The sequence below is a fragment of the Mustela lutreola genome, chromosome 7, assembly GCF_030435805.1.
Source record: "Mustela lutreola isolate mMusLut2 chromosome 7, mMusLut2.pri, whole genome shotgun sequence".
Lineage (NCBI taxonomy): Eukaryota > Metazoa > Chordata > Mammalia > Carnivora > Mustelidae > Mustela > Mustela lutreola.
This window is the reverse complement of record NC_081296.1, coordinates 68657884-68675716: the sequence shown is the minus strand read 5'-3', so window position 1 is coordinate 68675716 and position 17833 is coordinate 68657884. Positions and strand designations below refer to the sequence as shown.

The following is a 17833-nucleotide window of genomic DNA, read 5'->3' as shown; positions in this document are numbered from 1 at the left end:
CTACTTTTGTCAGACTCGAGAGTGTGTGGAACACTTACAGCTGGAAGACCGGGTTCTCTGCCTCCACAGTCGATGGCGAATCCTCTATGCAGGACTGGCAAATGGCACTGTGGTCACCTTCAACATCAAGGTCAGTGTCTGGCGGGAGAACACTAGAAAGTAGTGTGTGTGTGGAAAGAAGGAGAAGGCAGACATTTTCCTGTTTTCTTGTGTGAGAAAACAACAGAATGAGCTGCTACTCAAAAACTGTTATCTTCTGGTGTAAGTGAAACAAGATCCTTCATTCTGCCTGCTCAGGCCTAAGTGTGCCAGGACCATAAGGTAGCTCTACTAAATTAAACCAAGCCTGATGATTTGGGGCCAAATAATGAGTCATAGGTTAAACTAGTCTATCTCATTTTAAGAATGACACCATGAAAAATAAGCTTAAATTCTTTTGAATATGACATTGATGTGGTTTGGAACTGATTTAGGGTTTCATGAGGATAACCTATTCTGTAATGTGAATCCAGTCATAGGTTTGCCTTTTGTTCATGTGGCCTCATTCTTTCCTAATCCAAACGTAAATTCATTTGTTGAGCAAACCTTTACTGAACATTTGTTACGTGCTAGGCCTCAGGTTAAAGCTTAGGAAGCGAGGAGGGACAAGTTCTTGATAGCCCTGTGTGCTTTATTAATGTAGGTGGACTTCCATCTTGTGGGCTTTAAAGTAAGAGAGATACGATCCGATTTGTATTTTAGAGAAAGTCATCCTGTAGTTGATGATAGGAAAGTACTGGTACTAGTAGAGGCAGGAAGACCATTTAGGAGGCTCTGTCGTAGAAGATGATGTGAACAGTCAGTCTAAGAATGAAGAGAAGAGAATGGATAAAAGATAGAAGAGGTCGAGTTGATGGGTTTGGTTACTAATGAGTTGTAGCTCTGTATCCCAAGGTCATCTGGTCATCTTTTTTTTTTTTTTTTGAAAGTGGGTACGTGAGTGTGCTGATGCAGTAGGCTGGCAGAGGGAGAGGGAGAGAGAAAATCTTAAACAGGCTCCATGCATGGAGTTGGACATGGAACTGTATCTCACGACCCTGAGATCATGTCCTCAGTTGAAATCAAGAGTCAGGTGCCTCACCGACTGTGCCACCCAGGTGCCTCATGGTCATCTTTTGACAGCATGTTATGGTGTTTATTGTGTTATGTCCAATTACAGTATCATTCATATGTTAGGAATACCTACCAACTCTCCTTCCACATGTGAGCTGGAACCACTGCTTATAAGGGATACAATAAAATATCTCATGGCCTCTGCCTTTAAGAAGCTTAAAATCAGGGGCGCCTGGGTGGCTCAGTGGGTTAAAGCCTCTGCCTTCAGTTCAGGTCATGATCCCAGAGTCCTGGGATCGAGCCCCACATCGGGCTCTCTGCTCAGCAGGGAGCCTGCTTCCTCCTCTCTCTCTGCCTGCCTCTCTGCCTACTTGTGATCTCTGTCTGTTAAATAAATAAATAAAATCTTTTAAAAAAAAAAGAAGCAGCAGCAGCTTAAAATCAAGTAAGAACAATCTGGTCCATAGATAATCAAGTACCAAGTTATATGGTTCACTTGATAGGAATAGATCACAGAAGGATCATTAGTGAAAGTTGTTGCATTTTATATGTAAAGTGTTAAAAGCCTACATTAGATTTGGTTAGGGCAATAGAAATAAAGAAGAAAGAATAAATTTAAAAGTTTTTAAAGGATAAAACTTGATAATGACCTCATTCCTTTTTGGGGAGAGTAATATTATCAAAGGAGGATAGAAGTTAGGAGCAGGACATTTGAGGCAGGGTGAGAACAAAAAATTCAAATGGAAATGATCCCTAACTGGTTGATAAGCCCCAGAGAGGATAGACCTTGACAGAGATATTTCAGAATCTCTGCAGACATGGGAATTTTGAAGTCTTATGAGGGCTGGGCCCTTTTTGGTTTGGCCACACACCTAGAATGCAGTGCTTCTGAGATCTCAAAAGAAAGCCAGGGTTGGTTCTCTGTGCCTGGCCCTGAACTCCCACCAACCTGTCTCCCGAGCACCTAAGGTGGTTGGAGTCATTGCTGAGCCCTGGACACTCCCAGCTGCTGCTTTGTGCTTAGCTTCTGGGAGTTTCACCACTTGTGTGCACCTGAAGTTCCTTTTTATTTTATTTTATTTTATTTATTTCTTTTTTTTTTTTTTTAACATATTCTCCACGCAATCTCTACATAGGGCTTGAACTCATGACCCCAAGATTAAGAGTAGCATGCTCCACCTCCTGAACCAGCCAGGCACACCCCTCACCCCCAAAGATCCTTTTTAGAAGTTTTTGAGAAGTGGGAGAATTTAGGAGCAAGACTGGTATGGGGATGAGGGAAGTAAGTCTAAGATCTGAGGTTAAGGAATGTTTGGGAATTTAGGATGTGACCATGCCATTCTGACTGATGTAAAAGACTTCTCTAGTTCACTAAATGATGTGATGATAGATGACATAGAACGAGAAATCAGAAGAAACTGAGAATAACAGAAAGGTAGAGAATGAGAGACTCTTAGCAAAATTAGACCTCAGTAAGTAATTCTCAGTGGAGAAATTTGGAAATGTGACTAATTGATTGCAAAATTTTTGATGAGAAAAAAATCAGGGAAAGGGTTTCTGGGTCTAAGGCATGGAAGATATGTTAGAATGTGGGAAAAAAAAAGTTGATCATTTGTTATCATTAATGTAAGGGAAGTGAGAGAAGGCATAAAAAGAGAATCAAGTACTAATTATGATCAGATACTGTAGTTTAAAGTTAGAAATGTGTTTATAATGCAAGAGTTTGCTGTGCCCCCACTGGATTGGGGGAGGAGGGAGTCTTGGACACAAAGAGAGTTGGAATGAGAATGGCAGAGGTTGTGAAGTTAAAGACAGGGATGGGGTATGAGACTTAAGTACAGATAATAGAATTAGAGAATTCGTATCAAGGTAGTGATTTGGGTTAGTTGATTTTGACATTTACCAGCTGAGTTTCCTTTACTTCATATAATGGTGGCTTATTTTTCAGAACAATAAACGACTTGAAATCTTCGAATGCCATGGCCCTCGGGCTGTTAGCTGTCTTGCCACAGCACAGGAAGGCGCCCGAAAGCTGCTCGTTGTTGGGTCTTATGACTGTACCATTAGTGTTCGTGATGCACGGAATGGACTCCTCCTCAGAACTCTGGAGGGCCACAGCAAAACCATTCTTTGCATGAAGGCAAGTACAGGGCAAGAGAAGAGGAGTGGGTTGTCTGTCACCCATAGAAGAGTTTGAGTGGCAATTCCCTTGTTGTCTAATGTCTTGTTTAGAGCACATCATCTTGAAAAGAGCAATGATATTACAGTGCTTGCGTCACTGTACTGTATTTTAATGTATTAACAGAGAGGTGTATTTTATTATAGAATGTACATATACTTTAAAGCTCTCTTGGCTATTTCACAATCATTCTGAGGAGGCAGCAAACCCAATAATACGTTGTCGATTCATCCCAGTACCTGGTGGTAGGACAGAAGTTTCACTTTAGAAAATTTGAGGAACTTACTGTTTTGTCCCTAGTTCATGCTCATTTCAAAGTAGGTTATAAATTAGAATTCAACAATGTGCTTTACAGGTTACAGAGAAAGCTCAGACCCTTATACCAAATCTAACTCAATGAATTTTTTTCTTTAAGGTGGTGAATGACCTTGTGTTCAGTGGCTCCAGCGATCAGTCAGTCCATGCCCATAACATTCATGTAAGTTGTGTTGATGTAAAAAAATCTTTAACGGAATGATGGTGAAAGCTTGAAGGATTCCTCAGACCTCCTGCAGTTCAAATGAAAGCCCTTTTTCTAGTGAAAAGCTTAATAACAGTCTGTACCTGCATGAGCTCTTGGAAGGTAGTGAGCAATCTGGAAATTCTGACCCGATCAACATTTTTAATGGGGGACAGATTCAAAGTTTATGTAAGGTTTAGTTTGTTTCATTTGAACTTGAGATAAATTGAGCAGCTGAGGCTCCAAGAAAGTGTGTATGTTATGTAGTTTAAAATAGAACAAATAAAAACATCCAAGAGACTCTGCTCGGGTCCTAGAGGCAGCTGTGTGGAGCTCAGTGCCTGGCTATAAACCTGGGGACAGTGCAGCCTCAGGGACTTGTCCAGGTGCAGTGGGATGAGAAAAATGGAAATACGTCAACACCTACAAAATACACGCAGATAGAGTTGTGGGCCTTCCCTTTCTGTGACACCAGCTTCTCTCCGTCAGGGTACATTTCGTATATGTTGTATACCTGTATTGTGATAAATGCTTGTGTGAGTACTTCAGCTGTTAAAATTAGTTCAGCTCCCTTACGTATAAGTAGCTTCGGAATTATGACTTAGGGAATAATGGAACCCGAAATCTCAAAAGTCGAAAGGAATCTTGAAAATCAATCTAGTTACTTGTCTCTTTTTGGATGCAGACTGGTGAGCTCGTGCGGATCTATAAAGGTCACAATCACGCAGTGACTGTGGTGAATATCCTAGGAAAAGTGATGGTGACTGCTTGCCTGGATAAATTTGTTCGTGTCTATGAATTACAGGTAGAATTTAGATCTACTCTTTTGCTTCAACAATTTGGGGAGAAGATCTGCCTGGGTTAGGTGTTAAATTTTTTTTTAAATATAGTAAGGTTGAGGGTGGGCCCAGAAATCTGCACTTTTTCAGAAGACCTCTAGATAATGAAGTAGATGGTCCGTGGGCTATACTTTCAGAAAAATACTCCGAGGCTTGTGGTGAGGCTCAGGTCCCTACCGGAAGGTTACAGGCTGCAGCGGTAGTCTCTAAAGCTTGCCTAGTGCTCCCCGTGTGCAGTTTCAGGTTGGAGACTTTGACACGACACAGAAATTACATTTCTGTGAAATTGCTCCCGGTGCCCCACATAGTGCCTCGGGTATGGTTTTAATCCTGCCAGAGGCCTCCGGGGATTATGCTTATTAAACACAGTATATGAATAACCTTAATTATCTTTCTGTTTTGTTCCTCCACCTAAGTCCCATGATCGACTGCAAGTTTATGGAGGACACAAAGACATGATTATGTGTATGACCATCCATAAAAGTATGGTGAGTATTATTAGCCATGTCACATATTGCTTTAAAATATGTTCACTAAAAACTACAAACTGATGATAATGTTCCTCTCTATCACTCCCAAAGATGATATCTGTTTCTGATATGCCTCATTATTGAATCCTTTATCTTTTGGTGTAGTATCACTGAGAAGTAACCCAGTGACATTGTTGAATATTCTCTTTGCTATATTGATAAGTGAAAATAATTACAATAAAAATCTGATACCCCCATGAAAGAGAAAATAAGTTTAAGACCTGTCCCCTAAAAATTGAGTGGTGCTTTTTCCAGAGCCATTACGATCCGAACATAACATTGGAATGGAGTCAGGAGACCTGGCCAGTATGGCGAAACGAAAGCAGTCAAAAGTAGAAGCTAATTCACTCAACCCTGCTAAACCTCAATTTATTTTATTTTTAAATTATGGGGTTGAAGCAGAGTGGATGTTTATCAGATTCTGATTAGTAGCACCTCTTATAGCGATGGAATGCAGCTGGCTCCCGTGTAACACGTAGTATAGCGTGCCGTGCTCAGGGGCCTGGGGTCCTGGGGCCTCCAGCCCTGCACTGCTGCTCTCAGCTGGGCTCTCAGCAGTGGCTCTCTAAGAAGCAGAGCTTCACAGTACCCGCGCTAGAACATACTTAGCCATGGTAGGACTCAGGGCTGGCCTTGGTTTTGGTTTGTGTTTTCTTACAGCCGGCACAAAGAGCTTTTGACACATATTTTGAGGATGTTTAGTTATTGATTTTTTTGTGTGTTTTGTTTTGGTCTAATACGAGAAACCACTTTTTCCAGATTTATACTGGCTGTTACGATGGCAGTATTCAAGCTGTGAGGCTGAATCTGATGCAGAATTACCGTTGTTGGGTAAGGAGTGAAACTGTTCTCCTAGCAAGACTTAGGAGTTGCTTAATGCTAGGCTAATTTATAGATCGTCATTAGCATCAATTAAGCACTTTTATATTTGAGCATCTACTTTTTGCCTCCCACTGGAGGACAAGGAAACTTATTTTTATTGTTTTATTTTTTATTTTTAAAAATGATTTATTTATTTTAGATGGAGGAGGAGAGAGAGAGAGCACGAGAGCGAGCATGAATGGGAGAGGAAGAGAGAGAGAGGGAGAGAGAATCAAGCAGACTCCACACTGAGCATGTAGCTTGACATGTGGCTTGATCTCACCACCCTGAGATCACAACCTGAGCCAAAACCATGAGTCGGATGCTTACCCAACTACGCCACCCAGATTCCCCAAGGAAACTTATTTTTTAAAGCTATACATAAAATGTTTCCATACTTCTTTCATGAATAATATAAGATTAGATATGAAGTATGGCTACATATTATCCCTTCAGAGGTCCTCTCTCTGGTGATTTTTGCTTGTTTTATTATAAATCAGTACATTTTTACAAAAATATCACTTGTTACAGAAGTACAGTTGACCCTTGAACAGTGTAGGGGCTTAGGGGTACCAAACCCTGTGCAGTTGAAAATCCACATATAACTTTTGACTCCCTAAAACTTACCTGCTAATAGCCTCCTCTTGATCAGAAGCCTTACCGATAACACATATTTTGTATGTTATATGTCCTATATACTGTTTCCTCACATTATGGTAAGCTAGAAGAAAGAAGATGTTACTAAGATTTAAGAAGCGGTGCCTGGCTTCTTGACATGTGACTTGATTACGGGGTCATGAGTTTGAGTTCCATGTTGGGCCTGGAGCTTACTTAAATAAGTAAATAAAATCATAAGGGAATGAAGATAATTTACAGTACTGTACTATATTTACTGAAAAAAGTTCACATGTAAGTGGACCCGTGCATTTCTTTTTTAATTTTTTCAATTTATTTATTTTCAGAAAAACAATATTCATTATTTTTTCACCACACCCAGTGCTCCATGCAATCCGTGCCTCTATAATACCCATCACCTGGTACCCCAACCTCCCACACCCCCGCCACTTCAATCCCCTCAGACTGTTTTTCAGAGTCCATAGTCTCTCATGGTTCACCTCCCCTTCCAGTTTACCCCAACCCCTTCTCCTCTCTAACACCCCTTGTCCTCCAATTTGTTATGCTCCACAAATAAATGAAACCATATGATAATTGACTCTCTCTGCTTGACTTATTTCACTCAGCATAATCTCTTCCAGTCCCGTCCATGTTGCTACAAAAGTTGGGTATTCGTCCTTTCTGATGGAGGCATAATACTCCATAGTGTATATGGACCGTGCATTTTGAGACCATGTTGTTCAAGGGCCAACTGTATGTGAAATAAAACGTGGAAGTGCTTATTTTTGTGACCTGCCCACTATCCTATACTCATGTATTCATGGTTTGGTTTGCTTTTTGGTTTTCTCAGTGAAGGACACAAAATATAGTACAGCAGGATCTAGAATACAGAGGGTTAATTCACCTACAGAAATGGAGAAAATACCATCTGGTTTTAAGGGTGGAGGGATGGAATAGTGCTGCAGGAAAAATCAAATTTGCATTATTTTATAGAAATGAACCTGTTAGAATTGTAGGGTTTAAGATAAGCCTTGAGGGGAAAAAACCAAGACAAAGAGTCTTGATGCTTTCTGACTAACAAGTGAAATTGAGAATTGAGTCACATTTTTAGTAAAGTAGGAATTTAAAAAAAAAAAAAAGAGAGAGAGGCGCCTGGGTGGATCTGTTGATTAAGCATCCAGCTCTTGGTTTCAGCTCAGGTCATGATGTCAGGGTCATGAGATTGAGCCCCAAGTTGGACACCATGCTCAGTGGGAAGTTGGCTTGAGATTCTTTCCCTCTGCCTCTCCTCTCTCCCTCTTCCCACTTGCATGCTAAATGAATGAATAAATAAATAAATAAAATCTGTAAAAAGTAAAAACAAAGATTGTGATTCAAGTGATAAAGATTCTCTGTAAAGTCAGTCTTCCAGGGTGTAGTTTTCTTTGTCAGACATATTTATTTTCAAGTTCACGAGTCAGCAGTTCTCAGAAATTGTGAAACTGAAGCCCCTTCAGTATTATAGAGAACTCTTTGCCCTTTTTTTTTTTTTTTAAGATTTTATTTATTTATGTAGAAAGCAAGCAGTGGGGGAGAGGTGAGGGTGGGGAGGAAAGAGAGAATTTCAAGCAGACTCCCGGCTGAGCATGGAGCCTGACTCAGGGCTCCATCTCATGATCCTGAAATTGTGACCTGAGCTGAAATCAAGAGTCAGATGCTTAACTGATTGAGCCACCCAGCAACCCCCTTTTTATAATAAATGGACTAGGGAACACATTTTATGATGGCAAGATAAAAAAATAAAGTGGCTTAAACTGAATTTTATGGTAACATGTCCGTCAATATTTGCTAACCTTTTCCTCTAACAATGTGGCTATCTGGGTGCCTCACCTTCTCAGTAGAGCAAAGTGTTGAGACTTTCCAGTCACCTCAGAATATTGGTGATTGATGTGGGTGCCTCCAGCTTTGTTATATTTTCTAGCCAAGAATTAAAGAATAAGGGGCTTGCTTTTTGCTTCTGCAGTCCGTACAGGATACAAGCAAGGACTGCTCTAATTGTGATTGCATGGTTCCTGTACTTGTTCTGCTTACCCTTTCATTGCCTTTCTCCCTAGTGGCACGGCTGCTCTCTGATATTTGGTGTTGTGGATCATTTGAAACAACATTTGCTCACTGACCATACAAATCCAAACTTTCAAACTCTGAAATGTCGCTGGAAGAACTGTGATGCTTTCTTCACTGCAAGGAAAGGATCCAAACAGGTACGTGAGTGGGACCAGAGGCCTACCTGGGGTCATTGGACTCCTCAGAGCAGGCAGACCTTTAGGCCTTATTAGAATGTTCAGAATTGGAATAAATAGAGTTTAGGGATTTTCCTTTTTATTATTATTCAGAGATTTGGGGAATAGCTTAATGAGGTTTCAAATGATGAATTAGGTAGTCCTTTTGAGAGTTTTTGAGAAAGAGCCTTAAGAGAATGTTTTTAAATGTTTCAAATCTAATAACTGGACCTGGAGGATTATTACAATATTTTTGTGTGAGATAAGAACTGATCGTTAAGTGCACAGTTTCATATAAATCGCCTTCCATGTATGGATCTTAGAATGTACCCGGGAAGCTCTCCTTGGCTTGAATTTTCTCTTGTCTTACTACCAGCTTTTCTCTCACAGGCCCTTTTCCCTTTATTCCTAGGACGCTGCGGGACACATTGAACGACATGCTGAGGATGACAGCAAAATTGATTCGTGAAGTTTTTTGCCTCCCATGTTGGGAAGTTATTGTTTGAACTAATTTTACTTTGGCCCTTCTCAGAGGCCACAGTCTTCCCTTCCCCAGAGAAGCAGGGAGGGAGAAAATGGTTACTAGCCAGGCTTACCACTAGTGTAAGTCTGGGCAGCTCTATGGGATGATAGGTACACTTTAAGTTCTTACTGGAGGTTTGTCAGATTTAAACAGATTTTAAGGAACCATACTTCTCTGGGACAGCATGGAACGTAGTAATCTGTGCTACTAGTATTCTCCAGATGTTGATTAAAGATACAGATCTTAATTCGATGCCCGGTCTGACCCTAATCATATCTATTTTTTTATTGCTTTTAGTTTGTGATTTTTAGTTTATGTTCTTATGATGGTTTAAACCGTAGTCCAGCTTTTATGTACAAGTTTGTGCAAATGCTAGATTTTTAGGATCACTTTTAATTTTTTTAGTTCTAATAACTGGGTATTTAAATTAGAAGCAACTAGTTGCCTTTCTTAACAATTATGTGCAGTGTGTTTCACTATTCTCTTGCCTTGTAGATGGACAGAGCTGGCTTTATATGCCAAAGGGACACACAGTAGATTTTCAACAGCTAGAGTGACTGCTCTGCTGATTATATTTTAGGAATTCAGCAAATCACATAATGACAGGTCCTCACTGACAGCATTTCCTATCAGACATCTATGCACATTTGGCTGGGAGTGCTCAGTTCAGGAAAGTACACAGACCTAACATCTACCTTACAATGTTGCTGTTAGGCCCCGGGCGCACACGGTGTAGGTATTGTCAGGCTGTTTGGACTGGAGTGTAGCCTTTATTTCCCTCTCCAGTTTCTGACTCTAGGCCTGTTGTGGGTGTGAAACCCCTTAGTTTGCTCCATTGCCAAACCCTCTCCGTTCCGCTCTCTGGCTGTGCCTAGACTCTTGGCAGCCATCACATACTTCCTCTAGGCTCCCAGAGTGCTTATCCCCCACCTGCAGCACCCAAGATGGGGGAGTTAAGATAAAGCATCTGCATACAGTCTTTAGGATCTCAAGCAGCTTTTTAGAAACTGATTTCTGAAACTGGAGTCTTGCCTTCACCTCCCTTCTAGCTGGCAAAGAAGAGTAGAGTATGAGGAAGGTAAAGACTCCAATTTTCCACTGAGAACAGCCAAGTTAACACAGCCTAGTGAGACTGCTTTTGGAATTTCTCTGGACTCTTGAGAGAAGCTGTAGAAGTGTTGCTTTCTAGCCTTTTGTTTCTGGATTCTCAAAACCATGAAAAAGTCTCCAAAGAGCTAGAAGAAGGGAAAAGAGCCCAGTGCCACATATGAGACTTGGGGATGTGATACATACTGTTTTCTGGGATTGCCGAGCACACAGGTTTCTCCAGCCCTGTTTGTGTGCACACATCTACTCACAGCTCTTCACCTGGGCTCTGGGGCTGGGGACTTCACCCAGCTTCATGAGGGATTTCAGGAGGGTATGATAGTGAATGTAAGACTAAGTATGTGTTCTTTTTTTCCAGGGAAGGCTCTAGCGGTTCTTACTGGAACCATAAACAAGAACTAATCTAGGAGGTACTACCAAATAATGAATGGCCCCACAGACTATTTACTTCTATCCTTATGAACAGGAAAACTTTTTTTTTTTTGACCGCACTATTGATGGTTGCATGATACTTGAGAGAGAACAGAGGGAAGATTCTCTTACATAAAATGTATCTGTGCTATTTCTTTATGAGATTCAGAAGCTTTCTTACCTCTCCTCCCCATTTCTTATAAGGATGACCAGAGCAGTCAGGCTGTTGTGTGGATTTGGGAAGGGTGATTTCCCAGGAAGGCGTATTGGAATTTATTACTAATCCTGGTGTTTTACTCAGGTCTGTAGTGATGCCGCGTTCCATGGTGACTGGGCAGTGTGCTATGAAAGTCTTCCATGCTCTGTTGCATGGGTGCCCTTCTGTCCTGCCCGAGGACATGTCTGAAAAGAGGAGAGTGGTGGAGCTTTGGTACAGCAGGAAGGGGTTATGTGAAGTGCTGGGCAATCGTGGGGAAGGTATGAGCAGATTGACAGAATCAGTAACAACTGATTTGGGTTTAATTTTGGTAGAATTGTGCACAGTCTTTCTGCCTTTGTGTGTGCAGCTGTGACTGTTCCTTGTATGTGTGTATGGGTGTGGGTACCTATATTTGTAATACTTTTCCTCATTTCACAAACTTTTTTTTTTGAAGCCATAGTAATACCGTCTTTCTTTCAAGAAATTGTAAAATTCTTCTAACCCCAGGTTGGTGTGTTATCCTAAATGCACGGTTCTAGCTGTCTATTTAGAAATAAAGGCACCATAAGCATCTTGGCTGCTTATGGTTGTGTTATTGCTTTTAAGAGTCTTGAAAGTTACACAGAACTTAGGCTGCTTTCTGTCTTTAACAATGTCTTAACTGATTCTAGCCTTCTGTCTTCCCTTAGAGAAGAGCTGTGGCTCAGCTTTTTGTGTTGACTTGGTGTTTAGTACTTAATGAAGGAAGGGAAATGTTCCATGACCTGATAAAACCCACCTCGTTTCTTATAAGGGGTTGGGGGCCATTATGAGAATGTTATCTTTAGTTGCCTGTGTCTACTTTTAATGGCTGGAAGCCAAGAAAACCATAGTATCCGTCCTTTGGTGTGCATATGCTAGTATTTTAATGACAGTTTACGGCAAACTATCAATCACTTCAAGTTTTTTCCTAAAGTTTTTAATCAGGTTCAGAATGTGTTTTAACACACTCCTCTGCTGAGTGATAAAGCAGTTAAACACATAAGAGCAAAGAATTATCTCCACCTGATGTTACTTGAATTTGAGGGAATGCCATTGCTACTACACTCCTGCTTTTGTGGGGGAAACTGTTTTCCTGCCTCAGAAGTTAGCAGTTGAGTGTTTAGCTCCTGACCTACCTATGATGTATAGGCAATATTATTGCTGTTTAAGTGATCATTTGCCTAACAGGGGCTTTTTTGTTTTGGTTTTGGGGTAGATAATATAGTAGATACCTTTAGTGACTAGGTATGTGGATGGTATGGTGGGAGTAGATGTACAACACTTAGTGGAATGGCATGATATATTTTATGGAAGAGAATTCACTGGAGGGGAGATCACAGTATATTGTGAAGTGGGATTTAAACAGCACATACCCTCTGGTTTATGCAAACAACTATAATTTGTATACGCTGACTTACAAATTTTGTTTCTGCTACCAAAAGGAGAGCTCCTAGAACTGTTACGAAGGCCATGCCTGCCACATTGGGAAAACTGTGGTTTCATCCCTGCCCCAAATCATCATGATCTTCAGGATTTCAGAGTGACTGATAGGGTAGAAGCTATGGTGGAGGTGATTTGGGCTATACTGAGTTCCATGTGTAAGTGGATATGAAGTCCTTGTATAAACCAGACATAGTGCTTATTAGACAATAATCTCTAACCTCACCTCCAGACTACAGCTGCTGGGTCACATGGCAACTAAAGTTTTCTAGATTTGCTTTACAGTTGAAGGTAGTAGCCCAGTTGAATTGGTGGGGGAGGAAGTCAAGGAGGAAAGGCTGTTGAAGAGCTTTTCTCCTGCTTAAAAGAAATATATGCCCTAGAGCTGCTCCAGTACCCTTGGTATCTGAATTTTTTTATATATTGAATATGAATTCGAAGAATGAAATCAGATGACATTTGACTGCAAAAATGTTTATAAGCAAATAGCTTAGCCTTCTTACATTTTGGTATAAAGCTGTGAACTTCATAACTTTGTAAAGCAAGATATAAAGCAAATTCAAGAGGATAATAAAGTACTTTTACTAATTGTTTACTTTTGCTACCTTATCTGCATATTAATAGCCAACCCTTTTTTCTCCATGTCGTGATAGACTGCAAGAAGGAAATTGGGTGGAAGGCACGAGATGGCTATAGATATACCACACACCATGGTCCGGATAAGTTTGGCAAACAGCTACATTTAAGGATTTGTCCAAGGTCATAAGACTGTTAATTAGTTAGTGAAGGAACTAGGATTAAAACTACATCTTTGGGGTTCAAGATGGCTATGTAAGAAGATCTTGAATTCACCTCCTCCACAGAAAACAAATTTACGGCTATATAAGGAATAATTTTTCTCTGCAGATGACCTGGGAACTAGATTAACAGCACCTCCACAGCAAAAGAGAAAAGAGATGCATTGAGACAGGTAGGAGAGGCAGAGACTCAGTCTCCCTCTGGATCCTACCTGAGGTACGATGACCCACTATCAGGAAGGGATCCCATAAATACAGAGCTTTTTATCGAAGAGTGAAGTGGATATGCCCGCACTTCAGGCATCCAGACCCTTGTGTCTGGAACCAGAAAGACAAGCTCCCAAAACACATGTTTTTTTAAAAAATCAACAAGGGGAACCATAAGTTCAGGGGAACCATAGAACTGTAGAGAACAAAGAACCTGCTCGTAAAGGGCTCACACGCCCATGCACTCATCCTGAAATCCATTGCAAAAGTAATTTGAAAAGTACCTAGACTACAACTGAGGGAGAGACCCATTTGCTAATCCTAATGTGGCTGTAGGACACTTCTCAACTGCAGTGACTTTCTCTGGGAACGGAAGCACTGGCTGGTGCCATTTTTGCAATCTCATTCTAACTAGCTGGTAACAGAGCTGGTGGGCACCATGTTTGGGGCCCTCCCTTTAGCCTGCCAGCACTGGTAAGCATCCTTCTTGTCCCGCTGAACCTATGCAAGCAGCCATACCACAACTGGGCCAAGTGAGTATATTGCATCTGGGCTGGGCATGTTCCATGTCCACCCTCCCCTCCTTGCAGCAATTGTGCCACAACCAGATGGACTCAATAGATAGGTATAGAACATTCCATTCAAGCAGCAGAATACATATTCTTATCAAGTGCATGTGGAACAATTTCCAGCGTAGATGAGCTGGGCCACAAAACAAGTTTCAATAAATTCACTATTGAAGTCATATCAAGCATCTTCTCCAACTACAGTGGTATAAACCTAGAAATCAGTTATAATAAGAAAACAGGAAAAACCACAAAAATATGGAGATTAAACAACATGCCACTGAACAGTCAATAAGTCATTGAAGAAATCAAAGGAGATATTAAAAAAATACCTAGAGACAAATGAGAACAGAAATATGAGATACCAAAACTATGGGATACTGCACAGGCCTACCTCAAGAAAAGATAAAAATATCACATAGTCCAATGTTATAGCTAAAATAACTAAAAAAGAAAAAAAAAAAAAGAAGAAAAGAAACAGGTCCCTGGATGACTCAGTTGGTTAAGCAGTGAACTCTATAGATTTTAGCTCAGGTCATGGTTTCAGGGTTGTGAGATTGAGCCCCAAGTCAGGCTCTGTGCTGGGTGTAGAGCCTACTTAAGATTCTCTCCCTTTTCTCTTCCTCTCCTCATGTGCACGCTTGCTCTTAAAAAAAAAAAAAAAAAAAGGAATGAAGCCCAAAAAGTAGAAGGAAGAAAACAAATATATTTATATAAAAAATCGAGACTACCAAGATAGGAGAGAGATAAATGACTAAGAGCTGCTTCTTTGATAAGATAAAACTAACAAACCTTTACCTAGACTCACCAAGAAAAGAAGAGGACTCAAAATCAGAAATGAGAGAGGAGACATGATACCGATACCACAGAAATACGGAGAATCGTAAGAGACTTACTATGAACAATTACACACCAACAAATTCGGTGACCTGGGAAAGATAAATTTCTAGATACAAAAAACCTACCAATGCTGAATCAAGAGGAAATAGAAAATCTGAACAGACTGATTGCTCCTAAAGAAACTCAATAATCAAAAATCTCCCAACAAACAAAAGCCCAGGACCAGACAGCTTCACTGGTGAGTTCTCCCAGACATTCAAGGAAGAATTAATACCAGTTCTTATCAAATTCTTCCCAAAACATGGAAGAGGAGGGAACATTCCCAAACTCATTTTACAAGCCCATCATGACCCTAATACCAAAACCAGACAAGGATGACACTAGAAAATTACAAGTCAATATTTCTGATGAATATACATTCAAAAATCCTCAACAAAATACTAGCAAGTCAAATTAAACAATGCATGAAAAGGGTTATACCCTGTGGTAAAATGGGATTTACTCCACTGATACAAGGATGGTTCAACATTTGTAAATAAATATGATTAATTACATTAATAAAAATAACGATAAAAACATGATCATCTTCATAAATGGAGAAAACGTCTTTGACATAATTCAACACTCATTTATGATAAAAAATCTCAAAAGTGGTGGGTACAGAGGAAACATACCTCAACATAATAAGCCATATATGACAAGCCCACAGCTAACAACATAGTCGGGGGAAAACTGCAAGCTTTTTCTCTAAGATCAGGAATGAGACAAGGATGCCCACTTTCACCACTTATTCAACATAGGTATTAAAAGTCCTAACCAAAGCAATTGGCAAGAAAAAGATATAAAAGTTACCCAGATTGGAAAGGAAGAAGTAAAACTGTCACTATTTGCAGATGATATGATATATATATAGAAAGCCCCAAAGACCCCACAAAAAAAAACAGAATAAAAAATTCAGTAAAGTTTCAGGATACAAAATCAATATATATATAAATATGTTGCACTGCTAAACACTGATAATGAACTATCAAGAAATCCAGAAAAAAATCCCATTTACAACTGTATCATGAAGAATAAAGTGCCCAAGAATAAATATAACCAAGGAGGTAAAAAACTCATACACTGGAAACTATAAAACTAATGAATGAAATTGAAGAAGACAGAAATAAATGGAAAGATATTCAGTGCTCATGGATTGGAAGATTAATATTGTTACAATGCCTGTATTACCCAAAGTGATCTACAGATTTCAGTGCAATCCCTCTCAAAACCCCAGTAACATATTTCACAGAAGTAAAACAGACAATCCTGAAATTTTTGTAGAAGCACAAGAGAGCCCCAAAACCCAAAGCAATCTTCACAAAGAAGAGCCAAGCTGGTTACTCCCTGGTTTCAAACTGTTCTACAAAGCTATAGGTATCAAAATAGAATGATACTGGCACAAAAACACACCCAGGTCAATGGAACAGAACTGGGAACCTAGAAATACACCTACACTTAAATGGACAATTAATTTCTGGCAAAGAAACAAAGAACATACAATGAGAAGGGACACTCAGATACACAGTGTTGGGAAAACTGATCAGCCACATGCAAAAGAATGAAGTCAGACCATTATCTTATGCCAAACATAAAACTTTACTCGAAATGGATTAAAGGCTTGAATGTGAGACTTGAAACCATAAAATTGCTAGAAGAAAACAGGTGGTAAGCTCCGTGACATCAGTCTTCACATTGTTTTTGTGATCAGACTCCAAAGGCAATAGAAACAAAAGCAAAAATAAGGACCCGGTAAGTTAAAGGGTTTCTGCGCAGCAAGGAAGCCATCATCAAAACGAAAAGGTAGAGGCGCCTGGGTGGCTCAGTGGGTTAAAGCCTCTGCCTTTGGTTCAGGTCATGATCCCAGGATCCTGGGATGGAGCCCCGCATTGGGCTCTCTGCTCAGCGGAGAGCCTGCTTCCCCCTCTCTCTCTGCCTGCCTCTCTGCCTACTTGTGTTCTCTGTCTGTCAAATAAATAAATAAAATCTTTAAAAAAAAAAAAAAAAGAAAAGTTAACCTACTAAAATGGGAGAACACAATTGGAAACAATACATCTGATAAGGGGTTCATATATAAAATATATGAAGAACTCAACAACAACAACAAAACCTATTAAAAAATGGAGAGAAATAGACATTTCTCCAAAGAAGACATTCAGATGGCCAGGAGGCATGTGAAAAGATACTCAACATCATTAATTATTAGGGAAATGTGAATGAAAACCACAGTGAGTTATTACCTCACATCTGTCAGAATGGCTATTATCAAAAAGATAAGAAGTAGCAAGTGTCAGTAAGGATGTAGAGGAAAGGGGACTGTCAGACACTGGTGGGCTAGAAGTTGGCACAGCCACTATGGAGAACAGTATGGAGATTGCTCAAAAAATAAGAATGACCATGTGATCCAGCTGTGGAACTACAGAGTATTTATTTGAAGGATACCAAAACACTAATTTGAAAAGATAAATACACCCCATGTTCACTGCAGCATTCTTTGCAATAACCAAAATATGGAAATAACCTAAGTGCCCGTCAGTGGAGCCATGAATAAAGAAACTATGGTGTATATGTATGGCGTACTGCTGAGCCATAAAAAAAGAATAAAATCTTGCTATTGGCAACAGCACAGCTGGACCTTGAGGGTATTAAGCAAAGTGAAATAACTCAGAAGGACAAAGACAAATACTGTACGGTTTTGCTCCTACATGGAATCTAAAACAAAACTCAAGATACAGGAAACCCATCAGTGGTTACCAGAGGGGGAGGGGTTTGGAGGGCAGGGGGTGTGGGGGTGATAGGCACGAAAGTGG

At 40.2% G+C, this 17833-nt stretch overlaps 1 protein-coding gene across 1 annotated transcript in view; it reads left to right on the top strand.

The window, feature by feature from the left end:
• ZNF106 (zinc finger protein 106) overlaps positions 1-13169 on the top strand; it is a 70773-nt gene extending 57604 nt beyond the window's left edge. Inside the window, exons 15-22 of the mRNA XM_059181271.1 lie at positions 14-130; positions 3041-3232; positions 3687-3749; positions 4456-4575; positions 5026-5097; positions 5899-5970; positions 8709-8855; positions 9286-13169. Coding sequence (XP_059037254.1) covers positions 14-130; positions 3041-3232; positions 3687-3749; positions 4456-4575; positions 5026-5097; positions 5899-5970; positions 8709-8855; positions 9286-9342 — 840 coding nt within the window. The 3' untranslated portion in view covers positions 9343-13169. The remainder of the gene's footprint in view (positions 1-13; positions 131-3040; positions 3233-3686; positions 3750-4455; positions 4576-5025; positions 5098-5898; positions 5971-8708; positions 8856-9285) is intronic.
• Positions 13170-17833: the final 4664 nt, after the last annotated feature.